The sequence below is a fragment of the Arabidopsis lyrata genome (genome assembly GCF_000004255.2).
Source record: "Arabidopsis lyrata subsp. lyrata unplaced genomic scaffold ARALYscaffold_8, whole genome shotgun sequence".
Taxonomy (NCBI): Eukaryota; Viridiplantae; Streptophyta; class Magnoliopsida; order Brassicales; family Brassicaceae; genus Arabidopsis; species Arabidopsis lyrata.
In genome coordinates this window covers 5,539,521-5,558,210 of record NW_003302548.1, presented here as the reverse complement: position 1 = coordinate 5,558,210, position 18,690 = coordinate 5,539,521, and the positions used below count along the sequence as shown (strand labels likewise).

At 48.1% G+C, this 18,690-nt stretch overlaps 1 protein-coding gene across 1 annotated transcript in view; it reads left to right on the top strand.

The window, feature by feature from the left end:
- The first annotated feature begins 10,813 nt into the window (after positions 1–10,813).
- Positions 10,814–18,690, top strand: part of LOC110230285 — a 15,720-nt gene continuing 7,843 nt past the window's right edge. The window contains exons 1-4 of the mRNA XM_021032760.1: positions 10,814–11,387; positions 11,472–12,179; positions 12,243–12,370; positions 12,492–12,718. Of these exons, the coding sequence (XP_020888419.1) occupies positions 10,814–11,387; positions 11,472–12,179; positions 12,243–12,370; positions 12,492–12,718 (1,637 nt within the window). The remainder of the gene's footprint in view (positions 11,388–11,471; positions 12,180–12,242; positions 12,371–12,491; positions 12,719–18,690) is intronic.

The following is an 18,690-nucleotide window of genomic DNA, read 5'->3' as shown; positions in this document are numbered from 1 at the left end:
TCATGGCGCCCGTATACTCCGAACCATCCTGCACTGTCCGAGCCAATCGGGATGCTTGGCCAAGTGGGCGGTAGAACTCAGCGAGTACGATATCGAATACAGGAACAAAACATGCGCGAAATCTCAAGTCCTGGCCGATTTTATCGTCGAGCTGCCAACAGAGAACGCCCGAGAAGAGTCACCCAACGCTGTTTGGATCCTCCACGTCGACGGCTCATCCTCAAAACAAGGTTCTGGCGTCGAAATCCGCCTAGCATCACCAGAGGGTGAAATTCTCGAACAATCCTTTCGGCTAAATTTCGACGCAACTAACAACGTGGCTGAGTATGAAGCGCTGATAGCAGGGCTTAAGCTGGCTCGGGGACTTAAGATCAACAAGCTGCGAGCCTTTTGCGACTCCCAGCTCGTGGCTAATCAATTCAATGGAGAATACGCAGCTCGCGACGAACGAATGGAAGCGTACCTTGCTCTCACGCAAGACTTGGCAAAACAGTTCGGAGAGTTTGAGTTAACCAGAATCCCACGAGGTGAGAACACATCGGCCGATGCCTTAGCAGCTCTAGCTTCAACCTCCGATCCAAATCTGAAGAGAATCATACCGGTTGAGTTCATCGAAAAGCCGAGCAATAGAGATAATAGCAAGGATCAAGTTCTAACCGCTCGGGAGACAGAAGAACCGGAAGAAATGGACATCAAACAGCTAGACCAGCAAACTACGGATGCAACCGAGCCCGAATATGGAAGCGACGCCAAATGGATCGGAGCCATCCGAAGCTACATAGCCGATGGAGAAGTTCCTACTGAAAAATGGGCAGCTCGGAAGCTTAAGGCCAAAGCGGCTCGGTATACTCTGATCGACGGAGAACTCTATAAATGGCGATTTTCCGGTCCCCTCCTTATCTGTGTCGAAGGAAATGAAGCTCGGAGAGTCATGGAAGAAGTACACGGCGGATCTTGTGGAAACCATTCTAGCGGAAGAGCTCTGGCTATAAAGATCAAACGCCACGGATATTTTTGGCCAATGATGGTCAAAAACTGCGAGAAGTTTTCTCAACGATGCGATAAATGCCAGAGGCACGCACCAACCATTCATCAACCCGCCGAGCTCCTCTCTTCCATCACTTCGCCTTATCCATTCATGCGATGGTCCATGGACATCATCGGACCTCTACACAACTCCAAGCAGAAGAAACTCGTCCTCGTACTGACGGACTACTTCTCCAAATGGATCGAGGCGGACTCCTACGTCAGCATCAAAGACGCGCAGGTTGAGAGCTTCGTCTGGAAAAACATCATATGCCGTCACGGGATACCTTACGAGATCGTTACAGACAACGGATCACAGTTTATTTCAGCTCGGTTCGAAGGATTCTACGAGAAATGGGGAATTCGCCTCAGCAAGTCTACGCCTCGGTACCCTCAAGGAAACGGTCAAGCCGAAGCGGCAAACAAGACAATTCTCGACGGAATAAAAAAGTGCCTCGACGCAAAGAAGGGCCGCTGGGCCGATGAATTAGAAAGAGTACTATGGTCGCATAGAACCACGCCGCGGCGGGCCACGGGAGAAACACCTTTCGCCCTTGTCTACGGCACGGAGTGTGTGATTCCCACCGAAGCCGAGATCCCGGGACTGAGAAGACGTTTTCTCCCCGAGCAGGAAAATTCCAACACTCAGATGATGCTGGACGAGCTGGACTTAATTGACGAAAGAAGAGATTCGGCTTTGATCCGTATGCAGAACTATCAGAATGCAACGGCTCGGTACTATAATTCTCACGTGAAGCATCGCCGCTTCCACAAAGGAGAGCTCGTACTGCGCAAAGTTTTCCAGAATACCGCCGAGCAGAACGCAGGTAAGCTCGGCACGAATTGGGAGGGACCTTACGCGATCGCAAAGGTAATCCGTCCCGGCGTCTACGAACTCATCAACATGAACGGTAAAGCGGTACCTAGATCCTGGAACGCAATGCATCTAAGGAAATATTACCGCTAAAAACCTAAGGTACGCATGTACTTGAACTACGGGGTGGCTTGATGTGAGACCCCGTCCCGGATGTCTCGGCGTCCGGCGACCCAAGGTTCACGTTCGCGCCACTTCCCGGCCGAACCTCCATATTTTTCACGATTTAACATAGAATTGCCTTTACGAGGCTTAATTCTATAATCCTTATCTCTTAACACAGCGGAAGTCTTTATACCCTTGGTCTAATTCCAACCATCCCTTGTACCGGTTTGATCGTCTCTGTCCCTTAGACTTTAGATCAATGATTAACTCGGCCAAGACATGCCATTTGTTCGCTAACCATTCTAAGTCTAACGATTGCATATTCTTTGTATCCCTAATCCAACGGCCAATTCCCAAACGTCTATCTTAACTAATAAGTTAGATACGTTTACATACCTTGGCCTACATGCGGATTTGATTCCTCTTCGATCCGTCTATTGATCCTTCTCTTAGCCCTCTCGTCGCCTTATTCCATTCGTACAACGATTCTTAACCAATCGTGTATTGATGGACCAATCTCTATCGTTACTTAGCCATACATCCAACCAACCCCACTGGTATAAGTCCCACGAAAGAGATTGGGGATCGTACGTTTCTCTTGGTTCACGGTGGCCGAATCAAGCTCTTGGCTCATTGGTCCATCCGTCCTCCAAACGTACGCCCCTTCGGTTTCATGGTGGACGATCAAGCCCTCGGCTTAACGAACCATCCATGTTTCCGATCCGGTCATTTATCACTACGATCGCCGACGGTTTATTAACCATTTACCCGTCCGGTCCATGGTGGTCGGTAAAGCCTTCAGCTTATCGATCCATCCATGTGATCCAAACAATATCATTATCACACCCAAGGGTCCGTGGATTCATCCATCGGATTATCGTAGGCTAGCCCATGAAATCATTCGTTCATCGGCCTTTGGTTTGCTCGCGGGTCCAACATCCGTTTTGTCCACCGATTCTCACCGTGGACTTTCCCGTTGGTTATCCGTCGAGTCACCATTGGTGTTACCGATTCCCAATCGGTTTCACCATTGGCCATGGCGATTGATACATGAAGGCGGCCGCGATATTAAATCCTTACATGGTGAACCACATCACCTACCCATTCTCGGTGCTTACTCCCTTTACCGGTGAGATTGCATCCATGGGCGACCCTTGGGTGTGTTCGGTTGCACTTATCCCCGTGCTTCTTCGAACACCTTTCCCTTATACGCCTTTCCGATTAACTTCCCGTTAACCATATCATCTATCGGTCTATCGTTAGATCCGTCGATACTTCCATATTGACAATCTTAGATTTGCCGATCCATTTCCTTTTTGTGTCCTTCCCTCGACGATATGACTTATAGAACGGACGATCCATCGACCACATAATCGAGCTATCGATCCGAACCATCAATCAAGTCGTCGAACCCTCCAGCGGTTCTCATCGAATCCTCGATCGAGTAATCCACCATGTTCCCTCGACCAGATCTCCGATACGTATTGTCGGTCATCCCGCCGATCTATACGACCGATCAATCCGCCGATCTAAGCCTTGGTCCGTTTATCCGATCGTAAACAGATCCGGTTATACGTCAACCCGACCTGTTGACACAACGATCGATCCGCCTATCCCGGTCGGTCGATCCGTCTGTGCGACGGTCTATCCGAATCCGTCTTCTTCTCCGATCCGATCCTTCCGTCCAACGATTGGTCTGTCCGATCCGATCCGTACGACGATCGGTCTATCCGATCTGATCCGTCCGACGATCGGTCTGTCCGATCCAATCCGTCCACCGATCTGTCTCTAAGACGATCGGTCTATCCCATCCATCCCTCAATACATTCTATCGAACCGTTGGATCGGGAGGTAGCATGCGCATCAGTTCGGTCGAGGCTCCGAAAATCTATTCCGATTCCGGAGATACTCGCCGAGCCGCACCCCCTTTCCGACCAACACTTCGTAGAGTGTTTTGGGACCCCTTTTGGGTTGTGATGGTGATTGTGAAGTGTGTGAGGATGATTGTGAAGCCCTTGGACGTCCTCCCTTATATAGGGGCCGAATGGGTGTGTTTCTGAAACATCACATCCATTCGTTGCACCCTTTTGAACGGTTGCGTCTTTCCGATCGTAACCGTTCGGCCTTATCCACCCTTTGGCCAACGGTAACCATTCGTCGGTAACCGCTCGACCTTACACCTGTTAATATTGAGCTACCACAGTCCACCAGCTCGAGTGTCAGCTGACCGGACCACCCAGCTGGGTTAGTACTCGATCAGTTCACCGAGCTCGGTTGAGCTGTTGGTCAGCTCACCTAGCTGAGCTAGCTAGTCATGCAGCTGGTTTAGCTCACCTAGCTGAGCTAGCTAGTTCATCCAGCTTGTCCAGCTCACCTAGCTGGTTTAGCTCGAACGTTCTTTCGCGTTCTTTCCGGCTAAGTCTTTTGGTCCGTTTTCTTGGCCTTGACTACGCCATTCCCAAACACTTAGCACAACATTTTCAAATTCTATAATCAGCCCCCTTTTTCCAAATATTTATTCACTTGCTACACGTGTAGTTCTTGCCCCTTGGGTAATCATCTTTGCAAACTCTCTTGGTTTCCAAGCATGTAATCGCGTTCATGCCTCAATTCCCTTCCGGCTCACCAACACTAATGTTCAAATTAATAATTCAGTTTTCCGATGACTCAGTCATTTAAGTTACACCTTTAGTAGTCATTTACCAAGACATATTCCCGAGCACTTATCCCTCCTAGGATCAAGCATGCTCTGATACCAACTTGTGAGACCCCGTCCCGGACGTCTCGGCGTCCGGCGACCCAAGGTTCACGTTCGCGCCACTTCCCGGCCGAACCTCCATATTTTTCACGATTTAACATAGAATTGCCTTTACGAGGCTTAATTCTATAATCCTTATCTCTTAACACAGCGGAAGTCTTTATACCTTTGGTCTAATTCCAACCATCCCTTGTACCGGTTTGATCGTCTCTGTCCCTTAGACTTTAGATCAATCATTAACTCGGCCAAGACATGCCATTTGTTCGCTAACCATTCTAAGTCTAACGATTGCATATTCTTTATATCCCTAATCCAACGGCCAATTCCCAAACGTCTATCTTAACTAATAAGTTAGATACGTTTACATACCTTGGCCTACATGCGGATTTGATTCCTCTTCGATCCGTCTATTGATCCTTCTCTTAGCCCTCTCGTCGCCTTATTCCATTCGTACAACGATTCTTAACCAATCGTGTATTGATGGACCAATCTATATCGTTACTTAGCCATACATCCAACTAACCCCACTGGTCTAAGTCCCACGAAAGAGATTGGGGATCGTACGTTTCTCTTGGTTCACGGTGGCCGAATCAAGCTCTTGGCTCATTGGTCCATCCGTCCTCCAAACGTACGCCCCTTCGGTTTCATGGTGGACGATCAAGCCCTCGGCTTAACGAACCATCCATGTTTCCGATCCGGTCATTTATCACTACGATCGCCGACGGTTTATTAACCATTTACCCGTCCGGTCCATGGTGGTCGGTAAAGCCTTCAGCTTATCGATCCATCCATGTGATCCAAACAATATCATTATCACACCCAAGGGTCCGTGGATTCATCCATCGGATTATCGTAGGCTAGCCCATGAAATCATTCGTCCATTGGCCTTTGGTTTGCTCGCGGGTCCAACATCCGTTTTGTCCACCGATTCTCACCGTGGACTTTCCCGTTGGTTATCCGTCGAGTAACCATTGGTGTTACCGATTCCCAATCGGTTTCACCATTGGCCATGGCGATTGATACATGAAGGCGGCCGCGATATTAAATCCTTACATGGTGAACCACATCACCTACCCATTCTCGGTGCTTACTCCCTTTACCGGTGAGATTGCATCCATGGGCGACCCTTGGGTGTGTTCGGTTGCACTTATCCCCGTGCTTCTTCGAACACCTTTCCCTTATACGCCTTCCCGATTAACTTCCCGTTAACCATATCATCTATCGGTCTATCGTTAGATCCGTCGATACTTCCATATTGACAATCTTAGATTTGCCGATCCATTTCCTTTTTGTGTCCTTCCCTCGACGATATGACTTATAGAACGGACGATCCATCGACCACATAATCGAGCTATCGATCCGAACCATCAATCAAGTCGTCGAACCCTCCAGCGGTTCTCATCGAATCCTCGATCGAGTAATCCACCATGTTCCCTCGACCAGATCTCTGATACGTATTGTCGGTCATCCTGCCGATCTATACGACCGATCAATCCGCCGATCTAAGCCTTGGTCCGTTTATCCGATCGTAAACAGATCCGGTTATACGTCAACCCGACCTGTTGACACAACGATCGATCCGCCTATCCCGGTCGGTCGATCCGTCTGTGCGACGGTCTATCCGAATCCGTCTTCTTCTCCGATCCGATCCTTCCGTCCAACGATCGGTCTGTCCGATCCGATCCGTACGACGATCGGTCTATCCGATCTGATCCGTCCGACGATCGGTCTGTCCGATCCGATCCGTCCGCCGATCCGTCTCTAAGACGATCGGTCTATCCCATCCATCCCTCAATACATTCTATCGAATCGTTGGATCGGGAGGTAGCATGCGCATCAGTTCGGTCGAGGCTCCGAGAATCTATTCCGATTCCAGAGATACTCGCCGAGCCGCACCCCCTTTCCGACCAACACTTCGTAGAGTGTTTTGGGACCCCTTTTGGGTTGTGATGGTGATTGTGAAGTGTGTGATGATGATTGTGAGGCCCTTGGACGTCCTCCCTTAGATAGGGGCCGAATGGGTGTGTTTCCGAAACATCACATCCATTCGTTGCACCCTTTCGAAAGGTTGCGTCTTTCCGATCGTAACCGTTCGGCCTTATCCACCCTTTGGCCAACGGTAACCGTTCGTCGGTAACCGCTTGACCTTACACCTCTTAATATCGAGCTACCACAGTCCACCAGCTCGAGTGTCAGCTGACCGGACCACCCAGCTGGGTTAGTACTCGATCAGTTCACCGAGCTCGGTTGAGCTGTCGGTCAGCTCACCTAGCTGAGCTAGCTAGTCATGCAGCTGGTTTAGCTCACCTAGCTGAGCTAGCTAGTTCATCCAGCTTGTCCAGCTCACCTAGCTGGTTTAGCTCGAACGTTCTTTCGCGTTCTTTCCGGTTAAGTCTTTTGGTCCGTTTTCTTGGCCTTGACTATGCCATTACCAATCTTTCCGTGATCATTTCTCCATGATCACTAGATTATCCCAATGTCGTCTATGTCATCTACCCTTTTCATGACTTAAACGTTTCATTCCTTCCTTGGGTTAACTTATTCATTGGTCTTTCTCGACCATGATCTAGTTTTTCCTAAAACAAACCGGCCCCCTTTAGGATCGTGGGACGCGGGTGTTACACTTGATCCCTGAAAAGGGTACGTAGGCAGCTCGTCCTCGGACGAGTTCAGCTACCCCCCCTAATTAAAAAAGGGGGGGGAATGGGTCCGTATACATATACTCCCACTAAAATTTCATTCTTTCTAAAGTTTACCCTTCGGGTTTTCAACTCAAATCCACCTCGACATTTTTCCCAAAACTCATCTTGGAAACTTTTACTATCCTCTTATCGACCCACAAAGCCAACAGTTCATTCGGATGATGGCCACGTCCACGAACAGAGAGCTCATTTCACCGCTTCGGTTACAGCGCGCTATATAAGTATTCGAGACAATTCGGTCGGAGATATCTGACCACCAAGAGATTGTCTTCGGAAAACCCAGTCGACTTCGACACTGGTACCCCAGTTCGCTTCTAGGCACTGGCTTCGACTATATCAGCTCGGGTCGCAACCGATAGAGATTAGTCCCATATAACCAAAACCAGTTACCTTAACACTGGTGAACGATCCATTTCACTTTCAGTTCGGAAGTGGAAACGGTTCGGGAGAATTAACTTTTTCACATCACACTTACAAAAACCCAGTTATCTTAACACTGGTTCGCTATTCCGAAAGATAACTTCTACTGAACCGAAACTCATTTTTATCAAAACCCAATTACATTGACATTGGTGTATAATTCGGTTCGGAAGTAAAAACGACTCGGAAAAGACTAACTCCTTGATGAACAAGTCATGTTTACGAAGTTACTTCGGAAGCAACTCAAGATGAACGAAACAATTCAAGTATTTAAAGAAACATGCATTCAAAAGGGATAAAGCCGTCCAGGCACAAGTCTTACAAAAAGGAGAAGAATCAAAACAAATCCAGAACATAAAAGAAGGGGCGCCTCGGGATCACTTATCCTGCTCCTCGTCTGGAACAAGCGCAGCCTCGGAGCCTGTGAGACCCCGTCCCGGATGTCTCGGCGTCCGGCGACCATGGTCACACGTTCGTGCCTCTTCCCGGCCGAACCTCCATATTTTTCGCGATTTAACATAGAATTGCCTTTACGAGGCTTACTTCTGTAATCGCTTTCTTAGTACCCAGCGGAAGTCTTTCTACCCTTGGTTTAATTCCAACAAACCCTTGTACCAGTTTGATCATCTTTGTCCCTTAGACTTTAGATCGATCATTAACTCGGCCAAGTCATGCAATTTGTTCGCTGACCATTCTAAGTCTAACGATTGCATATTCTTTGTATCCCTAATCCAACGGCCAATTCCCAAACGTCTATCTTAACTAATAAGTTAGATGCGTTTACATACCTTGGCCTACATACGGATTTGATTCCTCTTCGATCCGTCTATTGATCCTTCTCTTAGCCCTCTCGTCGCCTTATTCCATTCGTACAACGATTCTTAACCAATCGTGTATTGATGGACCAATCTCTATCGTTACTTAGCCATTCATCCAACCAACCCCACTGGTCTAAGTCCCTACGATAGAGATTGGGGATCGTACGTTTTTCTTGGTTCACGGTGGCCGAATCAGGCTCTTGGCTCATTGGTCCATCCGTCCTCCAAATGTACGCCCCTTCGGTTTCATGGTGGACGATCAAGCCCTCGGCTTATCGAACCATCCATGTTTCCGATCCGGTCGTTTATCACTACGACCGCCCACGGTCTACTAACCGTTTACCCGTCCGGTCCATGGTGGTCATAACGGCTTCGGCTTACCGATCCATCCATGCGATCCGAACAATATCATTATCACACCCAAGGGTCCGTGGATTCACCCATCGGATTATCGTAGGCTAGCCCATGAAATCATTCGTCCGTCGGCCTTTGGTTTGCTTGTGGGTCCAACATCCGTTTTGTCCACCGGTTCTCACCGTGGACTTTCCCGTTGGTTATCCGTCGAGTCACCATTGGTGTTACCGATTCCTAATCGGTTTCACCATTGGCCATGGCGATTGATACATGAAGGCGGCCGCGATATTAGATCCTTACATGGTGAACCACGTCACTTACCCATTCTCGGTGCTTACTCCCTTTACCGGTGAGATTGCATCCATGGGCGACCCTTGGGTGTGTTCGGTTGCACTTATCCTCGTGCTTCTTCGAACACCTTTCCCTTATACGCCTTCCTTATTAACTTCCCGTTAACCATATCATCTATCGGACTATCTTTGGATTCGTCAATACTTCCATATTGACAATCTTAGATTTGCCGATCCATTTCCTTTTCGTGTCCTTACCTCGACGATATGATTCATAGAACGGACGATCCATCGACCCCATAATCGAGCTATCGACCCGAACCATCAATCAAGTCTGTGGATGTCGGAATCCGCAATACAAATTGTATGATGTGTATCGGATCGTCTAGTCTTGCCAATTCGAATAGCAATCTTCAAAAAGAAAACAAAAGAATGAAGTATGTGTATTCGTTTATTGCTCAAGCAAAATCCCCCCCCCCCATACAATGGTTTTCGTTTCTTATTTATAATTACATGATTTGAAACCGAAGTCGCTCATCAAGCCGCAGATCTCGCTTTCATTATTGCTTCCGTTTCGAATCTTCCCGATCTAGCTGATCCCGTGTAACCCGCCTTTCATTTAACTCGTGAGATCCCGACATTTAACTCAAATTGGGCTGGAACTTATTGGGCCGCTCTTTTCATCCCCTGGACCGGGCCGACGGCCCACTTCGTCTTATTGATCCACTATTTTTCCGGACCGGATCCGAACTGCGGGATCCGACACCAACAGCTTGCCCTCCAAGTGTTCCGAAGTATTCACTTCGGGATACTTTAAATAACAAACACTTCTCGGGCTCAGAGATTTTGTCATTAATTCCGCTTTCCCCGGGATTTGGTTCCTCGACCGAAGTGACGTTTCGAGATCTTAGGGTATGAATTTTTCTGCGGATCGAGGGATTCTTCTCGGGATGAGGGCGGCGTTTCGAGTTCCTAGGGTTTCCATATTCCCGCTAGAGATTCCTATAAATATTTGTTTGGACTCTTCGGGTTCTGCACAACCGCTTCAAGTTCATTCATAATTCGTCGTCTGCTTATTTAAGGTACCGAATCCTCTCCTCTTTTCTCTCTTAACATTCTTCCGATTACGCTTAGTTCTTGCTATTTAGTTCCGGATTCGTGTTAGTTCACCGCTCTAGATTAGTTCTGTGCTAGATTTAGGCCAGAGATCTAAAAGATTTCTTAGATTTTCAGCCCTCTGCTCCGAAATTGTTTGCTGTTCTTTATCTCCTCCACCGTGTTCTTGATATTCCGTTGAATCGCAACCGTTTTCCGAAGAACATCGACCGCTTAATCTTTCCGGTTTCTGGGTTTTCACGAAGATCTTCGAAGTTTGCTCAAGCGTGTTCTTGAGTTGTTCTTGAAATATCTTCCCAAATCCCTGGCACCAGATCTTGTTTCGTCTCTACATCTTCCTTAATTGCGTTATGGCTCCGAAGCGAAGCAGGAAGATCCAGAATGAGACTCACATCATGGAAGGCGAGTTCGGGAAGTATTTTTCTTCGAATCTCAACAATAAAAAGCTGGCTCTACTGAAAGGTGCCTGCCAGATCCCTCGTCGAGTCTCCTTGATTACTCCGGGTCCGACAGATTCTCCGGAGTCTCCACCTACCGGTCACACTTGCGCTTTTGAAATTTTCTTTTCGGAATGCGGGCTATCTTTTCCGCTTCCCGGCCTTTTGGTCGAATTGATGCACGAGCTCGGAATCGCACTTCCTCAACTATGTCCAAATGTATTTAGGACCGTCCTGTGCCTCCAGACCCTTGCAGAGGAAAATGGATACCGTATCACGCTATCCGACGTACTCCATCTTTATACAGTAAAGAAGGGGCGAACTCCGGGGACGTTTTTCCTCAGTCCTCGGAGTAATTTCAGAGTTTTCGGGGATTTTCTCGAAAAGGACGAGCAGTGGAGAAAATCCTACTTCTTCTTCGCTGTAGACGAATTTTCTTATGGTCCAAATACGGATTATTTCGTTCGTGAATGGACTCGTCGTCCCGGTAGATAGCTCCTTAGGTTTTTCACTGCTTTTCACTCGTCTTTTTTTTTTCCTTTCTAATCCGTCAATGTTTTTGCTTTTGCAGCTAAACTTCCGAAGAAAACGCTTTCTCATACTTTTGCGGGGCAATTCGTAAAGATTTGCAATAGCAGCGACCTGTCGTGGGAATTGTTCACTTGCGAACGCATCCGGAGTTCGTGTGCTCGAATTGTCTCGCGATCCGACCTCATTTCCTCCACTCCTCCCTCCTCCCCTACTGTTGCCACTAACATGTCTCCACTTTCCTACCGCGAAGAGAAGAGGCTCCAAAAGGAAAGGGAAAAAGCGAGAGAAGCGAGAGAGAAAGAAGATAAGGCCAGGATGGTGAAGGCCTTGGATGAAGGGAAGTCCAGATCTTCATCTGGTAAAGGGAAGAACTTGGGTACCGTAGATCCGGTTTCCGAATCGAAGACCTCTGATCACCGTGATCTAAAGAAGGTGTCTTCGGGAAAAGACCTAATCCGGATCTCGGATTCTCGCTCATCCCGATCTTCTTGGGAAAAAGAAATTTCTGAAGGAGGCCATAGTGCAACCTCCTCAAGGAAACGCAGGAACGAGGAATCTGAAGTTCCTTCCCTCCAACGCAAGAGTCGTTCTCGTCTGAACGACGAGAAAAATCCTTCCGAGGATGCTGGGACCAGTCTGGGGTCAAAACCAGAAGAAAAAGAAGATCCACAACGGGCCCCGGAGTCCGACTTGCCAACTCAGCTTCTTGTCCTGCCTTCGTGGGACTCTGAGAACCGGGGATCCGTCCGTCAGGAGATTCCGTATTTCTCTCTCGCTTCGAGTTCATTTTGACGTTTTTTTATTTTAACAGCTCCCCCGAAGTCACCAGCTGATTTCATGAGGAACTTTACTCCTGTTGGGATGAGGATTCCTCCCTTAAGTGACTTGAAGGAGGTCAACAGAGCGAACTACTTTCGCTTCGCTGATAAACTCGGAGAGGTAATTCTTTGAACTCTTCTCCTTATATAAAAATAAGAACTTTTCTTTCCGTCCTCATGAATCTTCGTTTCGACAGTTAATGCTCGAGTACAACACCACCTTCTCCTGCCACGAGTCCTAGCTCTTTCCAGTTAACGAGCTGGATGGCCTCAGGGCCCGAGTTGCCGAACTCGAAGAAGAGATCCGTCAACTCAAGGAGATGGAGGAGGAAAATGCCAAGGCGGTGGCAAAGGCGAACGAGATCCGGGAGCGAATGCTGGAGGCCGAAGGTCGTTGCAACCTTCTTGACATTGCCAAGACTGATCTTTTCGAGAAGCTGAAGATCGAGAAGAACTTGTGTGAGACCCCGTCTGTAACACCCGCGTCCCGCGATCCTAAAGGGGGCCGGTTTGTTTTAGGAAAAACTAGATCATGGTCGAGAAAGACCAATGAATAAGTTAACCCAAGGAAGGAATGAAACGTTTAAGTCATGAAAAGGGTAGATGACATAGACGACATCGGGATAATCTAGTGATCATGGAGAAATGATCACGGAAAGATTGGGAATGGCGTAGTCATGGCCAAGAAAACGGACCAAAAGACTTAGCCGGAAAGAACGCGAAAGAACGTTCGAGCTAAACCAGCTAGGTGAGCTGGACAAGCTGGATGAACTAGCTAGCTCAGCTAGGTGAGCTAAACCAGCTGCATGACTAGCTAGCTCAGCTAGGTGAGCTGACCGACAGCTCAACCGAGCTCGGTGAACTGATCGAGTACTAACCCAGCTGGGTGGTCCGGTCAGCTGACACTCGAGCTGGTGGACTGTGGTAGCTCGGGATGAAGAGGTGTAAGGTCGAGCGGTTACCGACGAACGGTTACCATTGGCCAAAGGGTAGATAAGGCTGAACGGTTACGATCGGAAAGACGCAACCTTTCGAAAGGGTGCAACGAATGGATGTGATGTTTCGGAAACACACCCATTCGGCCCCTATATAAGGGAGGACGTCCAAGGGCCTCAGAATCATCCACATACACTTCACAATCACCATCCCAACCCAAACGGGGTCCCAAAACAGTCTACGAAGTGTTGGTCGGAAAGGGGGTGCGGCTCGGCGAGTATCTCCAGAATTGGAATGGATTCTCAGAGCCTCATACGAACTGATGCGCATGCTACCTCCCGATCCAACGGTTCGATAGAATGTATTGAGGGATGGATGGGATGGACCGATCGTCTTAGAGACGGATCGGATCGGACAAACTGATCATCGTACGGATGGATCGGATCGGAGAAGAAAACGGATCCGGATAGACCATCGCACAGACGGATCGACCGACCGGGATAGGCGGATCGATCATCGTGTCAACAAGTCGGATCGACGTATGACCGGATAGGTGTACGATCGGATAAACGGATCAAGGTTTAGATCGGCGGATTGATCGATCGTACCGATCGGCGGGATGACCGATGGTACGTATCGGAGATCTTGTCGAGGGAACATGGCGGATTACATGATCGAGGATTCGATGGGAACCGCCGAAGGGTTCGACGACTTGATTGATGGTTCGGGTCGATAGCTCGATTATGGGGTCGATGGATCGTCCGTTCTATGAATCATATCGTCGAGGGAAGGACACGAAAAGGAAATGGATCGGCAAATCTAAGATTGTTAATATGGAAGTATTAACGAATCCAAAGATAGTCCGATAGATGATATGGTTAACGGGAAGTTAATCGGGAAGGCGTATAAGGGAAAGGTGTTCAAAGAAGCACAAGGATAAGTGCAACCGAACACACCCAAGGGTCGCCCATGGATGAATCTCACCGGTAAAGGGAGTAAGCACCGAGAATGGGTAAGTGACGTGGTTCACCATGTAAGGATCTAATATCGCGGCCGCCTTCATGTATCAATCGCCATGGCCAATGGTGAAACCGATTAGGAATCGGTAACACCAATGGTGACTCGACGGATAACCAATGGGAAAGTCCACGGTGAGAACCGGTGGACAAAACGGATGTTGGACCCACGAGCAAACCAAAGGCCGACGGACGAATGATTTCATGGGTTAGCCTACGATAATCTGATGGGTGAATCCACGGACCCTTGGGTGTGATAATGATATTGTTCGGATCGCATGGATGGATCGGTAAGCCGAAGGCGTTATGACCACCATGGACCGTACGGGTAAACGGTTGGTAGACCGTGGGCGGTCGTAGTGATAAACGACCGGATCAGAAACATGGATGGTTCGATAAGCCGAGGGCTTGATCATCCACCATGAAACCGAAGGGGTGTACGTTTGGAGGACGGATGGACCAATGAGCCAAGAGCTTGATTTGGCCACCGTGAACCAAGGAAAACGTACGATCCCCAATCTCTATCGTAGGGACTTAGACCAGTGGGGTTGGTTGGATGAATGGCTAAGTAACGATAGAGATTGGTCCATCAATACACGATTGGTTAAGAATCGTTGTACGAATGGAATAAGGAAATAAAAAGGGCTAAGGGAAGGATCAATGGACGGATCGAAGAGGAATCAAATCCGCATGTTGGCCAAGGTATGTAAACAAATCTAACTTATGAATTAAGATAGACGTTTGGGAATTGGCCATTGGATTAAGGATAAAGGAATATGCAATCGTTAGACTTAGAATGGTTAGCGAACAATATGCATGTTTTGACCGAGTTAAGGATCGATCTAAGTCTTAGGGACTAGGACGATAAAACCGGTATAAGGATTGGTTGGAATTAAACTAAGGGTAGAAAGACTTCCGCTGTGTAATAAGAACGCGATCATATAATTAAGCTTCGTAAAGGCAATTCTATGTTAAATCGCGAAAAATATGGAGGTTCGGCCGGGAGGAGGCACGAACGTGCGTCAATGGTCGCCGGACGCCGAGACGTCCGGGACGGGGTCTCTACAAGTTGGTATCAGAGCATGCTTGATCCTAGGATGGATAAGTGCTCGGGAATATGTCATGGTAAATGACTACTAAAGGTGTAACTTAAATGATTGAGTCATCGGAAAACCGAATTATTAACTTGAACATTAGTGTTGGTGAGCCGGAAGGGAATTGAGGCATGAACGCGATTACATGCTTGGAAACCAAGAGAGTTTGCCAAGATGAATTGGTTAAGCCAAGATGATTACCCAAGGGGCAAGAACTACACGTGTAGCAAGTGAATAATTATTCGGAAAAAAGGGGGCTGATTATAGAAGTTGAAAATGTTATGCTAAGTGTTTGGCGGATAAGGAAGTTGAGGTGAATGAGATCGATGTGCTTGAGGAAAGATTACCCAAGGCATGATCGGGCACCAAGATATGACCCTTATAGTCAAACGACTTAACATAACGGGGAAATAGGTATTGATCTATTCGGAGAATAGCCAAGATCAATAGAAATTAGATCTCGTCGGAATTTGACGAAGATCGGGAAAGACTTGATCTATTCGTTGAAAAGATCAAGGGGTATTGACCGAGTCCGGTAAAGGGCCAAGGTCGGGAATTATTGACCAAGTCCGGAAAGGACCAAGGTCGGCAATTATTGACCGAGTCCGGTAAGGGACTAAGGTCGGGAAAAGTGACCGAGTCCAGTGGGGACCAAGGTCGGGAAAATTAACCGAGTCCGTATAGGACCAAGGTTGGGAAATATTGACCGAGTCTGATTTGGACAAAGGTCGAAAATTTGTTCTAGTCGGGATTGGACTAGGATGGGAAACATTTGATCGCGTTCGGGAAATGGAACAAGATCGGGAAAATAGATTGAGTCCGGTAGTTGGACCAAGATCGGGAAAATGGATCAAGTCCGTGTTGTGGAGCAAGATCGGGGAACAGCAACAGTCTGTTCGATTCAGTTCTGGCCAGGGGTGCTGTCTCAGCTGCTCGAAGGAGTAAAGTTGGTGGTCTTTCTGCGGGTCGAAATGTGAACACCCGCCGAATTCGAGGACGAATTCATTTTAAGGGGGGTAGACTTGTAACACCCGCGTCCCGCGATCCTAAAGGGGGCCGGTTTGTTTTAGGAAAAACTAGATCATGGTCGAGAAAGACCAATGAATAAGTTAACCCAAGGAAGGAATGAAACGTTTAAGTCATGAAAAGGGTAGATGACATAGACGACATCGGGATAATCTAGTGATCATGGAGAAATGATCACGGAAAGATTAGGAATGGCGTAGTCATGGCCAAGAAAACGGACCAAAAGACTTAGCCGGAAAGAACACGAAAGAACGTTCGAGCTAAACCAGCTAGGTGAGCTGGACAAGCTGGATGAACTAGCTAGCTCAGCTAGGTGAGCTAAACCAGCTGCATGACTAGCTAGCTCAGCTAGGTGAGCTGACCGACAGCTCAACCGAGCTCGGTGAACTGATCGAGTACTAACCCAGCTGGGTGGTCCGGTCAGCTGACACTCGAGCTGGTTGACTGTGGTAGCTCGATATTAAGAGGTGTAAGGTCAAGCGGTTACTGACGAACGGTTACCGTTGGCCAAAGGGTAGATAAGGCTGAACGGTTACGATCGGAAAGACGCAACCTTTCGAAAGGGTGCAACGAATGGATGTGATGTTTCGGAAACACACCCATTCGGCCCCTATATAAGGGAGGACGTCCAAGGGCCTCAGAATCATCCACATACACTTCACAATCACCATCCCAACCCAAACGGGGTCCCAAAACAGTCTACGAAGTGTTGGTCGGAAAGGGGGTGCGGCTCGGCGAGTATCTCCGGAATCGGAATGGATTCTCAGAGCCTCAACCGAACTGATGCGCATGCTACCTCCCGATCCAACGGTTCGATAGAATGTATTGAGGGATGGATGGGATGGACCGATCGTCTTAGAGACGGATCGGATCGGACAAACTGATCATCGTACGGATGGATCGGATCGGAGAAGAAAACGGATCCGGATAGACCATCGCACAGACGGATCGACCGACCGGGATAGGCGGATCGATCGTCGTGTCAACAAGTCGGATCGACGTATGACCGGATAGGTGTACGATCGGATAAACGGATCAAGGTTTAGATCGGCGGATTGATCGATCGTACCGATCGGCGGGATGACCGATGGTACGCATCGGAGATCTTGTCGAGGGAACATGGTGGATTACATGATCGAGGATTCGATGGGAACCGCCGAAGGGTTCGACGACTTGATTGATGGTTCGGGTCGATAGCTCGATTATGGGGTCGATGGATCGTCCGTTCTATGAATCATATCGTCGAGGGAAGGACACGAAAAGGATATGGATCGGCAAATCTAAGATTGTCAATATGGAAGTATTGACGAATCCAAAGATAGTCCGATAGATGATATGGTTAACGGGAAGTTAATCAGGAAGGCGTATAAGGGAAAGGTGTTCAAAGAAGCACAAGGATAAGTGCAACCGAACACACCCAAGGGTCGCCCATGGATGCAATCTCACCGGTAAAGGGAGTAAGTACCGAGAATGGGTAAGTGACGTGGTTCACCATGTAAGGATCTAAAATCGCGGCCGCCTTCATGTATCAATCGCCATGGCCAATGGTGAAACCGATTAGGAATCGGTAACACCAATGGTGACTCGACGGATAACCAACGGGAAAGTCCACGGTGAGAACTAGTGGACAAAACGGATGTTGGACCCGCGAGCAAACCAAAGGCCGACGGACAAATGATTTCATGGGCTAGCCTACGATAATTTGATGGGTGAATCCACGGACCCTTGGGTGTGATAATGATATTGTTCGGATCGCATGGATGGATCGGTAAGCCGAAGGCGTTATGACAACCATGGACCGTACGGGTAAACGGTTAGTAGACCGTGGGCGGTCGTAGTGATAAACGACCAGATCGGAAACATGGATGGTTCGGTAAGCCGAGGGCTTGATCGTCCACCATGAAACCGAAGGGGTGTACGTTTGGAGGACGGATGGACCAATGAGCCAAGAGCTTGATTTGGCCACCGTGAACCAAGGAAAACGTACGATCCCCAATCTCTATCGTAGGGACTTAGACCAGTGGGGTTGGTTGGATGAATGGCTAAGTAACGATAGAGATTGGTCCATCAATACACGATTGGTTAAGAATCGTTGTACGAATGGAATAAGGAAATAAAAAGGGCTAAGGGAAGGATCAATGGACGGATCGAAGAGGAATCGAATCCGCATGTTGGCCAAGGTATGTAAACAAATCTAACTTATGAATTAAGATAGACGTTTGAGAATTGGCCATTGGATTAAGGATAAAGGAATATGCAATCGTTAGACTTAGAATGCTTAAAAAACAACATGCATGTTTTGACCGAGTTAAGCATCCATCTAAGTGTTAGGGACAAGGTAGCCGACACTCGACGAGTACTTTCGGATA